This window comes from Quercus robur, chromosome 2 (assembly GCF_932294415.1).
Source record: "Quercus robur chromosome 2, dhQueRobu3.1, whole genome shotgun sequence".
In the NCBI taxonomy this organism is placed as follows: domain Eukaryota; kingdom Viridiplantae; phylum Streptophyta; class Magnoliopsida; order Fagales; family Fagaceae; genus Quercus; species Quercus robur.
Window position 1 is genome coordinate 70,578,067 of NC_065535.1, and position 22,248 is coordinate 70,600,314.

At 35.5% G+C, this 22,248-nt stretch overlaps 1 protein-coding gene across 4 annotated transcripts; it reads left to right on the forward strand.

The window, feature by feature from the left end:
• The first annotated feature begins 3,006 nt into the window (after positions 1 to 3,006).
• LOC126714808 (protein RST1) lies at positions 3,007 to 20,992 on the forward strand. Of its 4 annotated transcripts, none has more exons than XM_050415178.1 (25): positions 3,007 to 3,537; positions 4,866 to 5,150; positions 5,289 to 5,372; positions 5,574 to 5,853; positions 6,335 to 6,612; positions 6,884 to 7,067; positions 7,294 to 7,481; positions 7,608 to 7,708; positions 8,676 to 8,751; positions 8,989 to 9,120; positions 9,204 to 9,285; positions 12,094 to 12,166; positions 12,689 to 12,857; positions 13,049 to 13,179; positions 14,153 to 14,244; positions 14,614 to 14,741; positions 14,813 to 15,028; positions 15,142 to 15,219; positions 15,542 to 15,724; positions 16,762 to 17,661; positions 17,761 to 18,042; positions 18,595 to 19,221; positions 19,375 to 19,525; positions 19,758 to 19,876; positions 20,449 to 20,992. In XM_050415178.1, exons 1-25 carry the CDS (start codon positions 3,145 to 3,147, stop codon positions 20,809 to 20,811), a joined length of 5,595 nt encoding a protein of 1,864 aa, XP_050271135.1. In that variant the 5' UTR covers positions 3,007 to 3,144; the 3' UTR covers positions 20,812 to 20,992. The 4 variants fall into 4 exon arrangements, with proteins under 4 accessions (XP_050271135.1, XP_050271137.1, XP_050271136.1 ...); XM_050415180.1 differs by having other exon boundaries at positions 14,650 to 14,741; XM_050415179.1 differs by having other exon boundaries at positions 5,577 to 5,853.
• Positions 20,993 to 22,248: the final 1,256 nt, after the last annotated feature.

The window sequence follows — 22,248 nt, forward strand, 5'->3', positions numbered from 1 at the left end:
TAATTTGAAAAATATAAACAAATAACGTTGCTGTTTTTTTTTTTTTTTTAATCTATAAAAATTTATACAATTTGGTATAGTCGCGCGACCACGGTTTTAAAGCCCAACTTGTATGGACAAAATTTAGGTACAGTACTTTAGGTGCTGTTTCTTAGGTTTCCCTCTTAAGATTCAATCATATGGCTATTTAACTAAAAAATACACTTTCATCCCATGAGAAAAAATTCACATGGCAAAATGAAAATCTTAAGAGGGGAATCTAAGAAACAGTACTTAAGTACTATACCTAAGTCTTGTCCAACTCGTATTATATAGTATATGATATGATATGATGTGAATGTTGATATACGAAACACATAAAATGAATAGAAAATTGCTAAGACCACCGGGCTTTGTAGCCTAGTGGTACCTGATACCATGTGCATCTTTGAGCTCGGGGTTCTATCTCCCATAATTACCTAGCCAAAAAAAAAATAAATAAATAATAGAAAATTGCTAAGAATTTTATAGTTTTCTTTATTCTGTGCATGGAGTACTTAGGCCACTTAATTGAGAAGAAATGTATGGAGGGAGTGTGGAAGCCTTTGAAAGCCTCGAGAGAGAATATTGGTATATCCCACCTCTTTTTTGTAGACGATCTACTTCTATTTGCCAAAGTAGATGAGGATGCTTGTGAAGCTATCTCGGAAGTGTTGGATGAATTTTGTGAGGAGTCGGGTCAAAAAGTGAGTATGGAGAAGTCAAGAATCTACTTTTCCCCTAATGTGCAAGCTGAAATTAAGAGTGGAGTCTGCTCAAGGTTGGGAATTCAAGCCACGGCGAATATTGGGAATTATCTTGGCTTCCCAATCAAACATAAAGGGGTTCCAAGAAATAGAATGAACTTTATAGTTGAGAGAGTTATGAGCAAGTTGGCTGGTTGGAAGACTAGATTTCTTTCATTTGCAGGCAGATCGGTTTTAGTGAAATCAATCATGTCTACTATTCCGAATTATGTAATGCAAGCAGCTAACCTTCCTACTCACCTTTGTGACAAATTGGATAAAATTAATAGAGACTTCTTGTGGGGTTCAACAAGTGAAAAGAGAAGACTTCATTTGGTAGGGTGGAGTAAGATTATTAGGCTGAAGGAAGAGGGAGGCCTTGGAATTCAAGCTGCTAAATTCAAGAATTTGGCATTATTAGCAAAGCTAAATTGGAGGTTGAATCAGGAAAAGAAAGTCTATGGGCTAAGGTAATTCTGAAGAAGTATTGTTCAACGGATAGAAGGAGAGCTAGAGACCCGGAAAAGTTGCCATGTTTTCCAAATTGGAGAGCCATAAAAGCTGGGTTTCAAACCTTTGCTGAGGGTATTTGTTGGGGGGTTGGGAATGGAGAAAGAATTAAGCTTTGGGCGGATAGTTGGATAAGGGGATGCTCATTGAGAGAACTGATTGAAGGCCCTTTGACTCCAAGGGAGATGGATATGAAGTTGTCAGAGTTATTTCTTGATTCGGAGCAAGGGTGGAAGTGGGATGCTCTATCCTTTAAGTTGCCGGTTAGTATTAAAGATAGGATTAAAGCTGTTCCAAGGCAACTGGTTGGAAGAGGAGAAGATGTGATTATGTGGAAGCGTACTAAGGATGGAGAGTTTACTACAAATTCTGCCTATGCTTGGTTGAATGGATCCCAACAAGAGGAAACTAATTTCCAAGGGCAGTGGATATGGAAGATAAATATGTTGCCAAGGATTATTAATTTTCTTTGGCTATGTATGCATAACAGTCTGCCTGTTAGATCTGTTTTGGCTATGAGGGGTATAATACGGGAGAGCTGCTGCCCTTTATGTAACAATTTTCCGGAAACTATTAGTCATTTATTAAAAGAGTGTGTGGTGGCAAAAGATTTATGGTTTAAACTTAGGGTCCCCCATGAAATGGTTAGTTCCTTTGCTGAAATGGATTTGCTTGAATGGCTAAAAGTTAATTGCCAAAGTAAGACGTTACATTATTCTTCTGTGTCGTGGTCTTATGTTTTTTCTTTTGCAATTTGAAATTTGTGGAAGCATAGAAATGGCATGGTGTTTAATAATAATATTGTGAATAGAAGCTTACATAGTGTTAGTAAAAGTCAAGCCTTGGAATATTACTACTGTGTGGGTAAGGTTAGGGGTCAAAAGAATAAGGTGGTTTGTAATGTCAGGTGGGAAAAACCTCCCTTAGGATGGTGTAAATTAAATACTGATGGGGCTTCCTTTGACAATCCGGGAAGGGCAGGAGGAGGGGCGTTATAAGAGATAGTGAGGGTAGATGGTTGAGAGGCTTCGCTCAGTCTATTGGCTTCACAACTAGCATTACAGTAGAATTTTGGGTTTTAAGGGACGGTTTATTGCAGGCTGTTCAGATGGGAGTGCAGAAGCTTGTGATTGAATTAGATGCTAAGGTGGTTGTTGAGCTGGTGCAGTCTTACTCTCCCTCTAATGCTTTTTATTCTTCCTTACTGGCTGATTGTAGGTCGCTTCTGGGCAAGTTTCAGCACTACAGGGTGCAGCATGCATTCAGGGAAGCGAATAGAGTCGCTGATGCTATGGCTAAGTTAGGTGGAGTGATGCAAGATCATTTTGTAGTTTGGGATAATCCCCCATCTGATGTAATTTCAGCTTTTGTGTATTCTGATACTATTGGGGAAACTGTATGTAGGCTTGCTGTTTCTAACTTAGTCATTTTGGCTTAGTTGTTTAATAATATTTCCTATTAACCAAAAAAAAAAAAAAATTATAGTTTAATTAGTTGGCATATTCTATTATTTAAAAAAAAAAAAAAAAAAGACAAACAAAATTAAAATCCCTAACTCCCAAATATCAAATTATCAAGATTAAAAAAAAAAAATCAAATTAACAAAAAAAATTGAAGAAAATCCACAATCTCTCACTTTTAAAAAGTTAATTAATAAATTTAAAACTGCGGTCGTGCGAATCCGACTTGACCAAGGTCTCAAGCCACCTCAACACAACTACTTTGTGGTTAGACCGCTAGAGCTCTCTACTCTGCTGCTAATTTAGCAAGAAAAACAAAAAAAAAATACGGCGTCGTTTTGTTACCGCCAATCTTCGTCTTCTTTTTCGCTCTCTGCTACTCAGTACTAACTGTAACTCTCTCTCTAACAATGGATTCGTACTTTCCGTTACTTGAAAGGACCAAAGTGCCCCAACCTTCGCTGCAAAAATTCGCTGTAATCTCAATCTTCTCGAAGCTCCGGTCCGCCCCGAAGCACCTAGACTCCGAATCCGAACCCGGCAGAGACGCCATATCCCAGTGCCTCCACTCGGCTTCTCCGCCCGTCGTCGACCAATCGGTTCGCGAGCTATGCCGCCTCGTCACCGAGGCCAACTACGGCGTCTCTCGCGCCTTGCTGGAGCTCCAGTCCGCTCTCGAAGGATCCGACCCGAATCTCGTCAACCTCTTCGTCAAAGCAATCGGGTTCCTCGTTCGGTTCGAGTTCCAGAGGAGCAATGGCGCGTGGAGATTCAGTTCCGCTGAGACTCACCCGTTTGTTAAGGTGAGTGAGAGAAATGATACGAGTTTAAGTCCCTGTTTGGTTGCGCAGAATAAAATTTTTTTTTTTTTTTTTGATTGGAAGTCTACAATGTCATTAAACTTGGGTAGAACCCAGAGAAATTACATCAGAGTTAACTTCAGATACAATAAAAGGGGGAGTGTCCTCCACCCAAATAATACAATCTTCAATTTCCTTAGCATGTCTAGCCATTAAATGAGCTGCTTTGTTACAGTCCCTTCGTGCAAAACGTGCCTTCCAGGACCTGAAATTTGGCAACCATGCCTTAGTTCCCGAGATGAGTTGCTGGATTGATAAAGGGGCAGGTTGCTCTGTAGACAAAGCATGAATGACCACCTGTGACCATTGCATTGGATTTGGGACCGTTATTTTTAGCTTTATACAGAAATTCTTGATTATTTGCAAATTATTGGTCGTTAGGCTCTGTTTGTTTTAGCTTATTTTGTTCAGAGTGATGCTATGTGTCATCGATCACAAAAAGTAATTCAAATATTTATTTGTTGTAATTTTGAAATAGCACCAACCACATTCATTGTTTGTAACATTTTGTAGTAAAATTGATAGAAATTTTAGCATTTTATTTTGCCAGATACCATGGTACTTTTACACACCTTATTTTTTTTATTAAAAAAAAAAAAAAAAGAGTGAAAGTGAGCCCTTCCAAACAGAACCTAAAGCTAAAAAACTGTATGTGTATGACTAAACTACACTTTGGGCCTTTTAAGATTGGGGTTGTTTCATTTTGGCTCTTTATGTTTCTAAATTTTTATTTGGCCATTCATGTTTAAGAGCATTTTCATGTTGGTCATGTCATTCATTTCTGATAGTAATTTGACTGGTAAGTGCCATATAAGTGTTGTCCATGAAGGCACATTACCCATATAATGACAAGTGTCAACTGATTACTAATGGAAATGGACGACAAGACCAAAATGAAAATGAAATCAAATATGAAGGGCCAAAATGAAAAACAACCCCAAATTGTAAGGGCCAATAGTATATGGTAGCCAATTGTGTCTTATCCGATTCTTATTTTGTTTATTGTGTAAAAGTATAGTTGTACCTAGAACTAGAATAAGCTAGAATAAAATGAGGCTTTTAAAAATTGTACCAAGGAATAAGCAAAATAAGCTAATGGAAATGAGCTCATCCAAATGGACCCTTTTATGTACAAGTTGGATAAAACAAAACCCAGTCTTACTTTTTGGAAATTTTGAATATTGGTGATCAGTGTGGCCAAATAATTGTAGAATTTGAGGCTTAAAGTAGTTTTTGCGTTTTATTATTATTATTTTGGTAATGGTTTGCAGGTCCTCTCGTGCCGACCAGAGGTTCAGACTGAGCTTGTGCAGCAAGTGTTATTGTTTATGGCACAGAATAAGCAGTTGGGAATGGTGGAAGTTTGCGAATTCTTGAGACCATTTTTTAATTATTTTATTTTGAGGATACCTGTTTCGGATTCGTCTTCGTCTTTGTTTGCGAGGCATATAATATCATCGATGGCATCTATTTGTTGCTCGTTCCCTCTAGAGGCAATGCCAGTTTTTAAGTTGCTCATGGAATGCATCAAATTTCTTCCGTGCAAAAATTCAGAAGTAAGTATGCATGTTAGTGAAAGTATTGTCTATACTGACTTCATTTGATTCTGTTAAGGTGATTAGTTTAAGTAGGGAGTCTATTGTTTCCCATGTAGCTTTATGCTAATTATGTTCTTACTTCATGATAATTTGCAGGACTTTAGGAATTTTATGTACTTTGTGGAGTGTGTGGTGGATGCGTATATAGTAGTATTGAGAAATTTGTCCGGAAGGAAATTGGTATGCTCTTATAGCTTTACTTCAGTGCACCCTTGGACTTTTAAAAGAATTCTTCTTGTTTGTTCTGTCTTCAATCTGCTATCATGGGAATGTCTACTTATATTGAGTTTATAGTTAGGAAGTTTGTACCGTACTACCTTGTTTGTGGGTTCACTTCAAGTTATTAATATTTTCCCTTCTTTTTCTCTCTGTCCATGTTAGCAGTTGATTGCTGAAGCTCAACTATGTGGTGTCCAACTGTTAGAGACTATTCTTTCTTTATGTACGTGTCATCGCAGGCATTCTGGTGGGAATGAGCTCATAGTGGAACTGGCAAAGCGGTTATTGTTTGTCCAAAAAGATCTTGGGTTGCAATATGTACCTGAATTATCATCTGTTGTGCTATCTATGTTTGTTATCCTCACAGAGTCAGAGCTTGAACATGAACAACTTTCTATATTGAAAATTTTCCATTTCCTCTTAAAGTGGAAATGTGAAAATGGTACGTTAACTTGATGAGTTTATAGATATTCTGTCAATCAAAATACACATTGTTAAAACTATAATATCTGTATTTTAAGTTTATAGGTTTCTGTCAGTGTGAGTCCATGACACTCATTGACAATAGCCAGACACTCATTGACAATATCCATACACTTACAGAGGGCGTTACATTTGCTCAATCTTTTTGTATGCCTTGGGCACCTGGGAATCCATTTGGTTTCCGTTCTATTATAGTCTATTGTGTTGTTCCTATCATCTGCTAATGATTATGAACTTTCTCCTCTAATTTATGTTTTTCTTTATAATGAATGTAGTGAATGATCCCATTTAATCAGTTTATATTTTTTAATAAGCAGTGATCTCACTGTACATATTACTTGGTCTGTTCTGATTGTGTTTCTCTGTTTATTTGGATGAGTTACTAATTATTTAATTCATCCTTTTTTTTTTTTTTGCTTTTATATTATTTGCCTTTGCAGAATATGATAGTGGCAAAGCTGCCTGTGGTCCGAGTGAAGAGCTTTTATTCATATTTCCTGTCATCAGCCTTTTGTCGTCTCCTTCTAAATGCGTCAAAGGAGCAGCAACTGATATGCTTGTCACATTAGAAAAGCTCTTAGTGAAAACGTTGGTAGCACCAGTGAATGAACTAGGAATGAAAGGGGGATTAAATGAGCTAGCTATGAAAGGGGGATTTCCATATCTCAGCACACCTGGATCTATTGCTTTTAGACTGTTGCAGCATTTATGGTTTCAGGTTTCTTTTTGTATCTTATATCTGGATTGTTTATTTCTTTGAAATGTTATTTGATTTTTATATTTGTTTTAGTGCTAAGTAGATGTTGAAAAGAGTGCTTAAGGGCTTTAATGTGGCCTCTGTTTCAAATTCATGATATTCATTCGGAATGAATTTTATATAACTCCTTCTCATAACAAGAGGAAGCCTAACAATCAATATTAGAAATATAATAATATAGATATGCAAGTCTTGCCAGCTATATAAAATTTCTTTTTGTTTTTTTTTTCAGGATCAGTTTTCATTATCTGGTTTCTTCTTTTTAAATTTTGCTTCTAGTTGTAAAGCTGATGGCAAAGAAATGCTTAACTTACCAAAATCTTGGGCTTCTCAACTAAGGGAATACTCTTTATGGATCATTGACAGACGAAAATCGTCCCTGCCTCTCTCTCAATCTCAAGAATTATTTGTAACTGGTAATTGGTTGTGTTCCTTATCATGCAATAAACGGGATTGGTTTGGTTTGGTATAATTTTTTAAAGCTTATGGCTAGTTTGGATGGAGGGAGAGTAGAGTAAAGTTGGCTGGAAATTGCTAGAAATTGCCATTTTCTAGCCAACTCTACTCTACTCCCTCTCCATCCAAACTGGCCAAAGGTTCATTTGCATCAAATTTAGATTGCCCCACTATTGTACCTTGTAGAAATGCCCGTGTTGCTCAGTGCTGTTGCTGGTGTTTTGGTGATGCATCAGTCACTGGGGAATGCTGCTCTAGATTCTTTGGCCGCTATTGGTGTTATGGATCCTAGAATGGGAGTTCCTTTATTGCTAGCAGTTCTATTTTATAGTAACATATTCACTATGAAGGATACTATAAGCCATAATATGTTGGTAAGCTCTCCTTTTATATGCTGGTTTGTTTCTCTTGTACTTAATGATGGGCGTGTTAGCTTTGCCTTTTGGCTCTGTTATCTATCACTATATCTTGATATTCCTCTTTCCCAACCGTTCTTGCAGTTAAAAGTTTTGGGAGTGCTTCCATCACTTGCTTCGCATTCCATGATGATTCCACTCATAGTCCAAACTATCCTGCCTATGCTTCACAAGGATGCCAAACCGTACGTCCTTTGAACAAAATATCCTTGAAGTCTTTCATTTCATTCTCTTATGATTATTTTAGTGGCCTTACCTTATCATGGCATGCTTTGTGGCAATTATTGCTATGTCATGGAGGGGGTTCATCCAACCCCCTGTATTAGATGTTGATAATTACTTATAAATTCTTCTGAATTTTTTCCCCTTACAAATTTCATTATTAAGGAAGGCCATAACTTGAAGAGTGAATGGGATCATTCTTCATGTCTTTTGTTTTGTTTTTTTGTTGTTTGTTTATTTATTTATATTTCTTTTACAGTATCCCAAAGTATTCTTTTCTGGGCATACATACCTTCTTTGTATGAATGACCATATTCTGATTTGTGGTGAATGATACAATCTTGAATGCATAACCTGGCTTGTTGTCCTACACACGGGTGCACTGGACACACATATACATGCTTGATTGTACTATGATTTGGCAAATTAATCTGACATTATTATTATACCACCAGAACACTTGTACGAGAATGAAAAACACATAATTCTCATGTGATAGGATCATGGGTTTGTCATTTAGGGAACCATGGGTTGCTTTATCTTGTCCATTCTATATCTATACCAGAATTGTACTCAATATACCCAATATATGGAGTTTTGATCAATATCTACTTCTATATTAAATTGTTGTCTTGCTCTGTGGGGGCTGGCTTGTGTGGCTCGGTAGGGGCTTCTTGTTTCCTTTTTGGATGTGTGGCTGTCTGACAATTTCTTGTTTCATGGCATCGTTGTCTGTAGTGGTTCATTTCACCTGATCTGTTCATCAACATTATGTGTTGAACTGCTGATTATATTAAATTCACATGGGGCTTACCTAGGGACTTTAGGTTTCACTCATGTTGTTTGTTATCATTTGAATGTAACATGTACAATTAATAGTTTGCTTACATTTTTTTAAGCCTATTTCAACGGTTTTTATTTTATACACAGAACATTATATGCTACAGCCACTCGTTTGCTTTGTCAAACCTGGGAGGTCAATGAACGTGCCTTTGGGAGTTTGCAAGTAAGATTTTTCTTGTGCTTCTTTCTTTGTTGCCTGATGGCATATGGTCTTTTTCTCTTTTAAAAGAAAAATTCAGGGCAGTTAAACTAAGTATGGAACAAAATGCAGATAATGTGATGATTGCAGACAGGCCAATCCCCTGAGCACTACCTCTTATGCTGTGTGCTTGCCATTTTCTTAGTTATTATTGCTAATTTGTTCTCTTTTAATTCTCCATTGCTTCTTCTCAACATTTAGGGTGTACTACTCCCAAAAGGGTTCACTGAATTCATGTCTGAGAGAAATATTTGCATCAGTATTGCTGCTTCCATTCAGGATGTTTGCAGAAAAAACCCTGATAGGGGTGTGGACCTTATCTTGTCTGTTTCGGTATGGGTTTTAAAAGCTGTTTTGTCTTTACTTTGTCCTATGCATGCAGTTCTAAATTCAATTCTTTATCTTTGGATCGACAGGCTTGCATTGAGAGCCGAGATCCTGTAATTCAAGCTATTGGTCTTCAAAGTCTTGCCCATCTTTGTGAAGCTGATGTAATCGGTAATCTTAATTGTGTTTAAACTTAAAATATTTTTTCTATTTCCCATTTATTCCTTAAGAAGCTTAAATTTAAAAATGTGGTTTCTTCATATTTCTGAATGTCTGAAAACCTCATCATATCTTCAGCAACCTTCAGCAACTATGGAGAACATTATAAAAAGTGAGATCTCTCTAAGTTGATCTTTCTAATGTTTACTGTGACTGGTCAAGATATACTAATAAATTATGATTTTTTGTGTTATAAAAAATTAATCTGACATAGAATACTACTTGGTTTTTAATTTGAAAATTTTCATGTGAACTATATGTGTGTTAGTTTTTCTCTTAATTTTTTTTAAGGAAAAAAAAAATCATTAAGGCAGTTCACATGTCATGGTTGTCTCAACTCTACGCTTGGCCCTATGGAAAAAAAGAAAGGTGCCGGGGTCCTATAATCCTTGATTGCCAGATTTACTTGGCATCAAGCAGGCACTCTCCTGAGTGCACTAGCATGCGCTAATTTCGGTTCATCTACTACTACTAGTTGGTTGGAGTGTTGTTTTCACTGCACAGATTGCTTATGTGGAATCCTAAAGAGAATCATTTATAAATCAAGCATTATAAACAAATAGCCGTGGTTGTCCATCCATAATTATCAATATTATGGTCAAATTTTCTTTTCTTAAGGGTTTCTAAATCTGTTTGGAAGAGGGTGCCTGCCAATGTTAACTTGTGTAGCTTGCCCAAATGCTTGCTTCAGAATATGTGAAACTATGTGCATCACATGCATGCATGTGTGGTTGGACATAAGGTGTTCTATAATTGCATAATTGACGTTGTGGCATCTTTACATAAAGTGTAGAAGCACTTCAAGTGCAAGCCTGGTTCGATATAGCTTGAGGCCTAAACGACAATTTTAAGTGGGACTCTCCCCCCCCCCCCCCCACACCCCCCCCCCCCCCCAAAAAAAAAAAAATCCATATATATGTGTGTGTAGTTTAAAACTCATTTTTCTTGTTTTTTGAGATGCAAAATTACCAATTAAGTTTTGCATTTAGGTTTATCTACTTTTCAATTGATAATATGACTAGTTCACTTAACGCTCTCATGACATAATTGATAATAAGTAGGATATATTATTTTTTATAATTTTAATTTTGAGAAACTTCTTTTTGCAATAACCTCTGTAACAAGATTGTTGGTAAAAATTTGTAAGAGATACATATATTTAGAAAAGAAGAAAATAATTTAGTCTTTTTATATAATTAATATTTGTTACATTATGTTTTGAACATTATTCTGATTATTTTCCTTGTTATCTTTCCTTTGTTTTATTTCATTTTTTTTCTAAGTCTTTATTTTATTTTTTTGATAGGTAAAAGAGATAGGGCTGTTGTGAGAATTGAACTCGTGACGTTAAACAATAATAATAAGAATCAATTTGGAAACAACTTATTTAGTTAAAACTGAAAACTTTTTGTTGAAAGTACTGTAGATAAAGCTAAAAGTTAGCTGAAATAGTATAGTGGAATCCATGAATAGTACCAAAAAGTGCAATGGGACTCATGAATAGTATCAAAAATAAGCTAAATGGTAAAAAAAGCTGCCCAATATAAGCTTATCCCAAACGCAACCTAAATATCTCTTTATTTTCCTAAGTCTTTTTAATGAATTTCTTGTTGAATTATGCGATTTCATATATATTTTTTTTTCCCTAGTAATATCTTTTTCAAGGGATTCAGTTAATTTTCCTATACTTCTATCATTTTTTCTTATATTTTTCATATCAATTATGATATTTTAAGCATTATTATTATTATTGTTAAAAAATTTCAAATAAAAAGAAACACTATCTACAATATAAAACTATAATATGACAAGAATAAACTAAATTTTAAAGTGTAGAATAATAGAATCTAATTTATCAAAGAATATCCCAACATTGTCAACCTGCCTGAACAAATTCGGATTTAACATATATCTGTATGAATTAATATTGTCAACACCTAGGTTAATTTATATGAAAACCAAATATTATGGTTCAATGAAAAATTCAACAAAAAAGAAAAAAAAATATTTAATTGTAGAAAAGAGTTTTAATTTACTTTGGGGGGTAAGGTGAATCATTTGTTCTAATTTTGATGAAGGAAAGCTAAAATCTAATTTCTGATTTTGATTTTGGTGATAAGAGCAAAAAGATTGTTTGGTGTGTGGCTATATGGGCGACCGGGTGACTAAAGTTGACAATCTACTGTGTATTGGGTGGGATATTTGGTTACAAAAATTGAAACCTCGAGTTGTTATGGAAAATTGATCATCAATGATGATTTGGCACAAAAATTTTATAGTTTCAATTCACAGCTGGAATTCTATTGGCATGCAATTTTGGGCCCCATATTGGAGTGGGGAAGAGAGCACACAACCCATCTAGGTTTTTTTAAAATTATTTTTTCAAGTAAAACTAATTATTAACCTAACTTTTGGGGGTCTTTTAATAATAGGGGACCCTAGGCAACAGCCTAAGAGCCAGACCTGTTCAAGTGCCTTTGATAATAACTCTTGACAATATTTGTGCGACCTTAAGTGATACTTCAAATATATATATATATATATAAAAGAAAAAAGAAAAAGAAAAGAAAAGTATAGTTATTTGGGAAAGACAGTATCATTGTTTAAGGATATGTTGACTTTTCTCAATGCTATTGTTGTAATTGATTCTAAGAAATTTATATTCTAATATTTTCTGTCACTCATATGAATTTTTACTAGCTTATTTCACATATTTGAAGCATTTTTTGAAAGTATATTCAATAAATTGTTTGTGTCCAGATTTTTATACAGCCTGGGATGTCATTGCAAAGCATGTGTTGGATTACTCTGCTGACCCAATTCTTGCACACAGGTAAGTATTTCTGAGTATGATCCTCTATTTTGGATTATTTATCTGTTCAACTGGCACTGATACCTTATTAATGCTGGAAAAGTTTTCTAGAAAGTTGGGTCAGGTTGGATTCAAGTTATTGTGGAATCCCTTGCCATTCACAACCTATGGGAACTAACAACTATCATTAATAGTAGGTGACGTCTTCCTGGAAAAATAAAATAAATTTGAAGAAAATAACTTGGGTCATGGAGTGATTTGATAACATGCCGAATGTTGCTGGAAATCCTCCATGTAATTTTAGGGACATGTCTCCATACACCTCTGCTCACTGGAATTATTAAAGTTGATTACTTTTAGCCTTTCTGTTGTTCAGTTATCTGCGGCTTTCTGCAACATTCTCTTTGGCATTTTTATTTAACATGAGAGTCGCTTCTTCAATACAGCATTTGTTCAATTGTTCTGATATTTCATATCAAATTTTGTTTTCATGTCTTTCAATCCAGGGATACTTAAGTACCTCTTAATTTTGCTTCTTGGCAGCATTTGCCTTCTGCTAAGGTGGGGTGCAATGGATGCTGAAGCATACCCAGAAGCTTCAGAGAATGTTTTACAGATTTTGTGGGGCATTGCTACCTCTGTCCACCCTAGTCATGGGTTACAATGGGCAATGGCAAGGACTTCTGCTTTTGAGGCATTGACCCAATATGAGGTAACATCTAAAAATGGTTGCAGTAATCTTCCCCCAATTTTCGTTACTTTATGCCTCTAATTGGTGGACTATAATAAATCCTGCATTATTATTATTTTTTTGGCTGGTGACATTGTCTGATTTCTTGCCATTTAATTACTTTCTTTTTGATGTAGTTGTCTTAATTATTCTTTTAAATAATATTTGCCCAGGTATCACATATTGAAAAGAATACTCCAGATTTCAAGAAAAGGAGCACGGAATTGCTTTTTTCTGAGTCAAACCCTAATGTACTCAAGGCCATGGAAGAATTTCAAGTCAAGATCTTAACATATGAGCACATGTAAAGCATGAATTTGCTTTTAACTTTTTTACTACTTCACATGCTGGAGATATATATGATCATAGTTGTCAAAACATGAATCGTATCGTGAATTGATCTTTGATTTTTTTGTATCTTCTATTGTATCGTATCGTGTATTGTAAGATACACAAACACTTAATCAAATATATATAAAATTATAAATATATGTTCATAAAAGGTATTTCATTATAAATTCATAATATATTCAACTAATGACTAAGTAATCATCACTTTATGTAATAAAATTTAATAGAGCTAACTAAATAAATCAAATTAACATATGTTTATAAAATACACATTCAAATTGATTAAACTCAAAAGTGATTATACATGACATATGAGCCCAAATAATAATTTCTTTTCATCATATTCATCATCTTGCGAAATCAATTACATCTAAGCCAATGTTGTTATCATGTTCATTATCTTGCAAAATTATTTATTCATTGACATTTTCTTCATCATCATCAACATTTACTATCTTTTCTAGTTCTTTTATTTTAATAGTTTCCTCTATTTCTTCTTGGGATTCTAGCTTCTTAGAATTAAAAAAATAACAACAAAAAAAGAAACTAATTATAGTCATTTAATACCTTATTCATGGTATAGAAAAGAAATTAGCAAATATGAAGGTGATTTTTTGTGTAGTCCAAATTTTGTAGAAAAAGAGGGGAGAAAATAGAATAAAAATTCATGGACATGTTATTTTATTGGGCTCAATTAAGTAACCCAATAATTGTGTGTTAAAAACAAGTTTAACAAGACTCAAATAAAGAGAATTTTTTAACAAAAAACTCATTTTAAATCCTCGTGCCTATGTATCATATGATACATAGGATTCTACGATATGCATCTATGCATTATGATTTATGAGCACTTTTGATACACCCTTATGATCTTTTTGTACATGATATGCATATTATACCAATTAGCTTTTGTCAATATGCTTCAGCAATCGGCGAAGACTGCTCAAGGAGAAAAGAGTTGTAGGAAGTAAGATTGAGAAGCTTCTGGATGTATTTCCTCAGGTTGTCTTCACTTCAGGTATCATGAACTTAGTGTCCATATAGTGTTGCTTGTGACCTAAACAATTGTGAGTTACTTTTTATTCCTGCTTGTTGATTAAAAATAAAAGGTCTGAATGATTATTCTTTCTACCAAGTTGTGAGAAACTGTTTAACTACTCCCACCTGTGCGGCATACCAAACTATCCAAATTATTCTACTATTATTACAAGTTCTTTTGAAAAATAAGAGAAAGGTATGGGTATAAAGTGACATGTTGCAAAAGATTAGTTCTTTAGTAGAGTGATAATGGTGGATTTTATTGATGATAATTAGTCAAAAATTTTTTACTGTATGAATTCCCTTTATTTTCTGTGACAGCATATCCTCCTCTCTCTTTTTCCCCCAGGTTTTTGTTCTGACCTTCTAAGAGTTACATTCGCAGGGGAAAGAAGTAAGGCTAGAGATTTACCTGGTGCAGCTCTTTTATGTCTTTCATTTACTCCTAAAGATGTGAGCAACCAAGGGGCTTCAAGAGTAAGATAATCATAATTGACAAGATCTTCTTTTTCCCTCTGTAGGATTTACTCTGACATTATGTTGTACAGGGATTACGAGATCCACATGCTGAATATGAGAATGCAATGGTGGAAATAGCAGCATCTCTCCAGCTCTCAAGAAATATTTTTGTTGCACTTCTTGCACTGCAGTCATGGAAACCCTTCATGCGACGTTGGATAAGAGCTGATATCTTGTATTTTGATGCTAAATCATCAACCATCATCCTGGACAAATCTTCCAAAGCTGCTAATGATATTCTGAAGGTTGTCTATCACCTTTGGCTTTCATAATACTCCTTTCACACTCTAGTATTTGGCTGCATCAATTTCAAAGAGATTATTTGGTGTTGTAATTCCTTTTTAATTTTATCATGCAGAGTATGATACGAATAGCAGAAGAAGCTATCCCTAGATCTTCGGAAAATGTTGCTCTAGCCATTGGTGCACTTTGTTTGGTAAGAGTTTTGTGTGATTGTAAAGTTCTCTAGAATTCATAATCTGTGCATATTTTTAGTTAACGGTGAAAGGAAAAATACATAGATCAATGGAACCGTTGTTAGATATTTCAATCCTATTTATAACATCTGGTATTAATATCTTTATTGTGGGAATAAACACTGCCTCATAGGCCTCAATTGTGGTCATTTTTGCAGTATAGATGTATCAGTTGGCATTTTCCACTTTTTCAAAGTATCTTAGCATACCTCTTCCTTAATATCTTTAGTTCTCCAATTGATCCTCTCAAGGGTCTCAAGGGGCTTTGATTGCTTTTGTCAGGTCTTGCCTCCATCTGCCCACACTGTTAAATCAACAGCTTCAAAGTTCCTGCTTAATTGGTTGTTTCAGCATGAACATGAACACCGCCAATGGTCAGCTGCAATTTCCCTTGGATTGATCTCAAGTTGCCTACATGTAACCGATCATAAGCAGAAATATGAGAATATCACAGGACTTGTTGAGGTGGGCACAGTTCTGGTTTTGACTGTTTTGGATTTATTTTTTAACTTTTAATTAAATAGCGTAGCATATTTCAAATATTTCTAAGGCCTCTAACTCAAATGACACATTCTCCCCTGGTAAGAGTAAGATGGAGGGTGAGGTCATGGGTTCAAGACCCTCCAGGTGCCTTGTATAGAGCGAAATAATTTTTCATATTTTTACTTAAGATAAGCAAGTAGTTATGATCCTATGTTACATGTGTTGGACATTTTAATTAATTTTGGTGTCATTTTTCACTTTGTCTCACCATATGGTTTCAATTAGATGCCTACTTATTGCCTTAAATCCTTAAGGAGGAATTCCCAGATACTGTTAATTTATATTTTCTTATGCAATTTACTTAATGTTCCCTCTTCTTAACTAAAACGGTTAAATGTACTAGTACCACTCTGGTGAAGGACCTGCTCTTTTTAATTTTAGGTAAAAACACTATTTTCGTCCTTGAAATATAGTTTTATTTCTGTCCTTCAAAATTTATATGTCCCTCTTTTTGTACTTCCATCCACTTTCATTAAGTTTTTTGCCAGTGTGTCTAACGTAATATATGTTTTAAGGACAAAAATTGAACCTAGACTGCAATTCTAGGATGAAAAGAATATAGTTTTAAGGTTTTATTTTTGCCCTTAAATTATGGTCAAGGTTCTAGTTTTTCCCCTTACATCAGACATGTCCCTAAATGGCTTCATCTTGTTCTTACAAGAATAGGAGATTTCATGAGAGTTAAAACTCATTGAAGAAGGAGTTGACCTACACACACACACACACAGCCTCTTCAAAAGAGAGAGAGAGAGAGAGAGAGGGGGGGGGGGGGTGAGGGAGGGTAAGGTTGCCTACCAATTATCACTCCTAGACCTCACAGAAGTGGGTGCTTTGTGCATTGGGTACAACCTTATCTATATATGTATGCATGGATGAAATTTGAACACGGAACACCATTAATTTTGTACCTACTTAATATGCATTAAAAAAGGTTTTCTGATTTATCTGCTTGCTTTCAGGTTTTATGCGGTAGCAAAAGCACCCTTGTCAAAGGAGCCTGTGGGGTTGGCTTGGGATTTTCATGCCAAGATCTTCTTACCAGGGTTGAAGTTGCTGATAACTCTGACTTGGACAAAGAAACTAGCAAGATTCAGGAAGAGCACCTGCTTGGAAATATTGTGAGGGCCTTATCTCTGATGATATGTCAGCTTACTCAATCTTCATCTGATATTGTGGAAAGTCTTTCTGCGTATTTCACGCCAGACATGTATGATCTTGATAGTATTAGAACTGCTAACCTGCCATGTGAGAACAGTGATGACTTGGAGGAAGATATCTGGGGTGTTGCGGGACTTGTTCTTGGTTTGGCGAGCTCTGTTGGTGCAATATACCGAGCTGGGGCACATGATGCTGTGCTCAAGATAAAAGGCTTAATCCTATCATGGATTCCACATGTCAATTCGTTAGTTCAAAATTATGGTTCTTGCAGTGAAGGAGCTGAGATTCTTATGTCCGTAGGATCCTGTCTTGCACTTCCCATTGTAGTGACATTCTGCCAGAGAGTAGAATTGATGGATGATAATGAGCTAGATCATCTATTGAATGGCTATATGGAGCTCATTTCTGAATTAGTTTCTGTTAAAAAATCTGGCAGCTTTCATCAGAGTTTGTTAATGGCATCATGCATTGGAGCCGGAAGCCTTCTTGCCTGTATTTTGAATGAAGGGGTGCATTCTATTGAAGTTGAATGTGTCAAAGGTTTACTAGAATTGTTTAGAAAATGTTATTCTGATCCTTACCCTCCTCTTATTCATTTGGGTGGGATGCTTGGGGTTGTTAATGCTATGGGAGCTAGTGCTGGGATTTTGGTTCATATAAATCATCTAACCTCCTCAATGCAGACTGGTTATGAGCAAAAGGTACTTTTTTGCTGTTCTTGTTAGGTCCTTTTAGTTCTGATTTCCTTTTTCCTATTTGCATGTGTATATACAATTAAATATTCTTTGTTTTCTGCACAGGAGTCTCGCTATCTCAGGGGTCCTCTACTTTCAAGTCCTGTTTGTCTGCCAGATTTGACATCATTGATGCAAGATATATTTCTGGTTGCACAGAATTCCGATGAGCATCAGCTGCAACAATATGCAGCATGGGCTGTTTCATTTCTTCGACATCATATGTGGTCCAAGGAAGTCCTTGACAGTGATGATATGACTGGTTCAAAATCTGTCTCTCATAGTTTTCCTGATGACACTGTAATTATGAGGCTTTGTTTGTGGTTAATGCATCTGAGTGTTTCTGAGGTAGGTCTGTTACTACAAGTTCTGTGGTTTCACAATGAATTGATTTTTTTTTTTTTTGGGGCTAACTTGTGTGTCTAGACAATGCATTGATGTTATTCCATAGCTTATTTTTCTCAGGTACTTTCTCTGAAAATAAGATGCGTTTTGATACAGTATGCTTATCAAAAGTGCCATTTTTGTATTCATCCTTGTTATGATTATTACATATTTTTTCTCATTTATCTTGATTTATGTTGATAAAATCTCTTTGGTACTTCAGTTGGGTGGTGGACATAAAGTATTTAGTATTGTATGTTCATGCAAAATCTTTTGGTTCCCCCCTCCCCCCATAGGATGCCAGGCTCATTTATGCTGCATAGTATATTTACTTACATGAAAGAAATGAGTCTTGCGAAAAAGGTTGAGCAATCAAGTATGACATGTTCGAATATATATATATATATATATACATATAAACCAATCCTTGAGTTTCCCTCTCTCTCTCTCACACACACAAACACGCACGCATTCTTCTGATCAAAATTTCTAATTTCTTAACTTTCTTAACTTCAGAAAGGTATCATTGCACATGTTGGCACTGTAGCCACTGTGTTAAGGTGCCTTTCACGTGCTTCTAGGTTGCCAGTCATGGATTGGGGTGCAATCATAAGACGCTGCATGAGATACGAGGATCAAGTTGCTGAGTTATTGCCACCAGATTCAGCTCTCAAGAAAGGAATCCTCAGGGAGGAATGTGTGCAGTTTTCTATATCTCATGCAAACCAATTTGATCCGCTCCTAACTTTCCTTGATGAGCTCTCTGACCTGTCCAGATTTAAGACACTTGAGCTGAATTTACAAACATGTCTGCTCATTCATCTGGCAGACCTGATAAAAGTATTCTCAGGTTCCAGGGTTGAGAAACTGCTCAATGACATAACTCACTACTTGTCTTCAGTTACTTCAATATTACGAATTTCATGCTGGAAAGGTCTGTATCAGTGCCTAGATGAAGCTTCTCTCGACTCTGTAGACTACATATACCACATTGAGAAGTGCATGGAGGTGCTATTTTCTTTGTTGCCAATGCAATCTGCCTCCGTCATGGAAGTGGATCAGCTAAGTTTTGTAGAGGAGTGGTCTGAGGCTATTAAATGCTTAGGAAAGGCTCGGCGGGGTTGGTTATTGGATTTTTTGCAGGTATACCTTAAATTCTTGTCCTCATGATTGACACCATTAACTTGTGAATAAATATTCATTTACATTGAATTTTTATTAAGATACACATATGGCATGAGAACCTTTGACTACACTATATGCTCTATACCTTTAATTGCCTTGTGCACCTCACAGGTTTCACAGGAAGACCTAGTCCATGGAGCTGGTCAGTTTATTGATGTAGTAAAAAAGATTCAAGTGAAAGCCAAGCTAGTCAGGATTGGTTCCCTCCCATTGACTGAGCTGGGAAGACTCAAAGCTTACATACTGAACTCCGAATCACGTGGTTAGTTTCTATACACAAAGACAATAAAAAAAGTTTGGGTAGATATTTGAGTCAGTAAAATTAAATTTTTTAGAACAATAGTATTTTGCCACAATGCTAAACAGAGATTGGCTATAATTTTTAATAATATTTTACGTTACCTATCAAAAAAAAAAAAGAATGAGTAGTACTGTGCAGTGCTTTTACTTCAAAGCGTCTAAATCTTGTGACATATAAACTTTTTTATTTGTAGGTGTCTGGGATTTGCTCATTGAAGTTGTAGCAACTCTACAACATGCAGAGGGAAGTGTTAGAAGACAGTGGGTTGTTGATGCATTGGAAATTAGCTGTATATCAAGTTATCCTTCCACGGTAGGGACTAGGCATGAAATTACTTTAATGTTGAATGATTAGGATAAGAATTATATATGGGACCATTATTAAAACAGATATAATCCTCCCCTGCACCTGTATGGGAATGGAAGACAAAAATCCATGTTATTGCTGACCTATGTTAGTAGAAATGAGGTATCCCCAAAAATTAAAAAAAGAAAAAGAAAAAGAAAAGAATAGAAATCTGTGTGTACGAAGATTCCACATAATTTTGTTGGTAGGGCCTACTATATGAGAAACCATTTTGTTTGACATTCAGTTCAATGGCAGTGTCACAGTTTATTTAATTTAAATGCTGTTAACGTTGACATCTTGGAGCCTGTTTACTTGTCCTATGGTCCTTCCTTTTGCCTTAAAACAGTGCGTCTTAAAGTCATTTTGGTGAAGGGCTATTGTATTTTAGGATTCCTCTCGGCTGGTGAAGTGATTTGCATGTTCTTCTGGACAGTGTAGTGGCTTGCCAGAACTGGGGATTAAATGAAACATTAAAGGGGAGAATTTTTTATTGCTAACTTACATTTCTTTGTGCCCTTTCTTTTTACTGAATCCAGGCACTGCAGTTTCTTGGTCTGCTATGCGGTATCAGCTGCAAATACATGCCTCTTCTAATTCTGGACCGTCTTACCGTGTTGAGTGATCTACCGGTTACCCTGACTTCTCTTATGTCAGACCCCAGTTGGGAAGTTGTAGCAGAATCCATTGTTTCTTATCTTTGGGTATCAACGGAACGCATTTACAATTGGGCTACTCTAAACGTAAGCAGTGATGATACACCAGGCATTCAACCTATTGATGAAAGTGAGAATGATATGGGTGCTTTCCTATTGCGTGTGATGCATCGTGCCTGTGTATCTTTGAAAGATCATTTGCCTCTAGAGAAGCAGCTGAAGCTTGCAAACATGATTGTCAACTAACAAGCACTTGTCTCTGCAATGGCACATTCAGATGGTTAGTATGAAAATCTGTAAGACAATTTATGGTTTCTCATGAGATGGTCAGTTGAGGCCTGCTAAATTTGCATGTAAATTCTTTTTTAACTTCAACATTGTAAATTTCAGATAATGATAATGAAAAATCTTGCATATATTCATAGGACGAACGGACAGCCATATCTTCCTCCATTCTCTTTTAATAGGTCTGCCTGAGTTTGGAAGAGTTTGGAATTGGACCATAATGATCTTTACATTGTAACTTTTCAAAAAATCATGAACAAGTCCTGTTTGGATTCATTGGATGACAAATTAAAGCTACATCCACGGCCTCAAAGTAGTAGGTTAGCTTAGGTTAGGTTTGCGCTTAGGAAAAATGAGAAGAAGTGTGTTGTTGAATGAGTAATGCTACAAAGTCTGGTATTCAACAATATATAAAACCTAAAATTTAAATTAAAAAAATAATGGAAACCATTTAGAATTATATATATAGAGTAAAAGTCAATTAGACTTTGACTCGTACATCTCTAGCTCATCAAGATTCAAGACAAAAACATCCATGACAGAAGACAGACTATTTTGTAAAGTTCCATTTAGATTTTGACATCGGGGTTTTTTGCCCGTTACACTAATTTTTCAAACATATTAGTTATGTGTCCAAAATTGAATTGCAGCCCAGTGTCCTCGAATTATTATTATTTTTCTTAATCAATGAGCATTATTTTCTCACGTTGGGCATGATTATCATGTATCTTGTGCATAAGGATATATTTCAAGTAGTTTTGTGGGGATGGGGATTTAGTGATGGAGTCCGCCAAATATCAATAAAATTGAATTTAGGGTTTTCAAATTAAAAGTCAAATGTTTTTCTCACCTTAATTAATTAAGAGGGAAGCTTTAGGTGATCGAGCGTTTTTTATTTATTTATTTAAAGAGTCGGCCAAGTGATAGAGTGAATTGGGAATCTAAAGATAAGAAACTTTTAGTCCTTATAAATTTCTTGTTGGAGACTGGTAGTTGGTTTTTTTTTTTTTTTTTTTTTTTTTTTTTTAAATGTGTTTTTGTTTCAATGAAAATACAAAAAGTAATCTCATTCTTAAATCACCTAAACGTGATTTTTTTTTTTTTTTGGTGGGAGAATTACCTGGACGTAATTATATATCTCCTTTTTTTCCCCCTAAATTTTAAAAATAGAAAAAGAAAAAAGGAATTGATTTGTGTCTTACGTGTTATAAAGAAGTCTTTTAAAAATATGACTCTACAATGTTTTAAAGTTTGTTATTTTGTTAGAAATTCATATGGTTTTCACTTCCTTACCGAATTGGACTCGGACAAGCATGAAGAATGACTATAAAACAAGGCTTCTAAGCCCTCTTTTGGCCATTCCATCGGTTGATTTCTAATATTCTTAAAAGTTTTCCC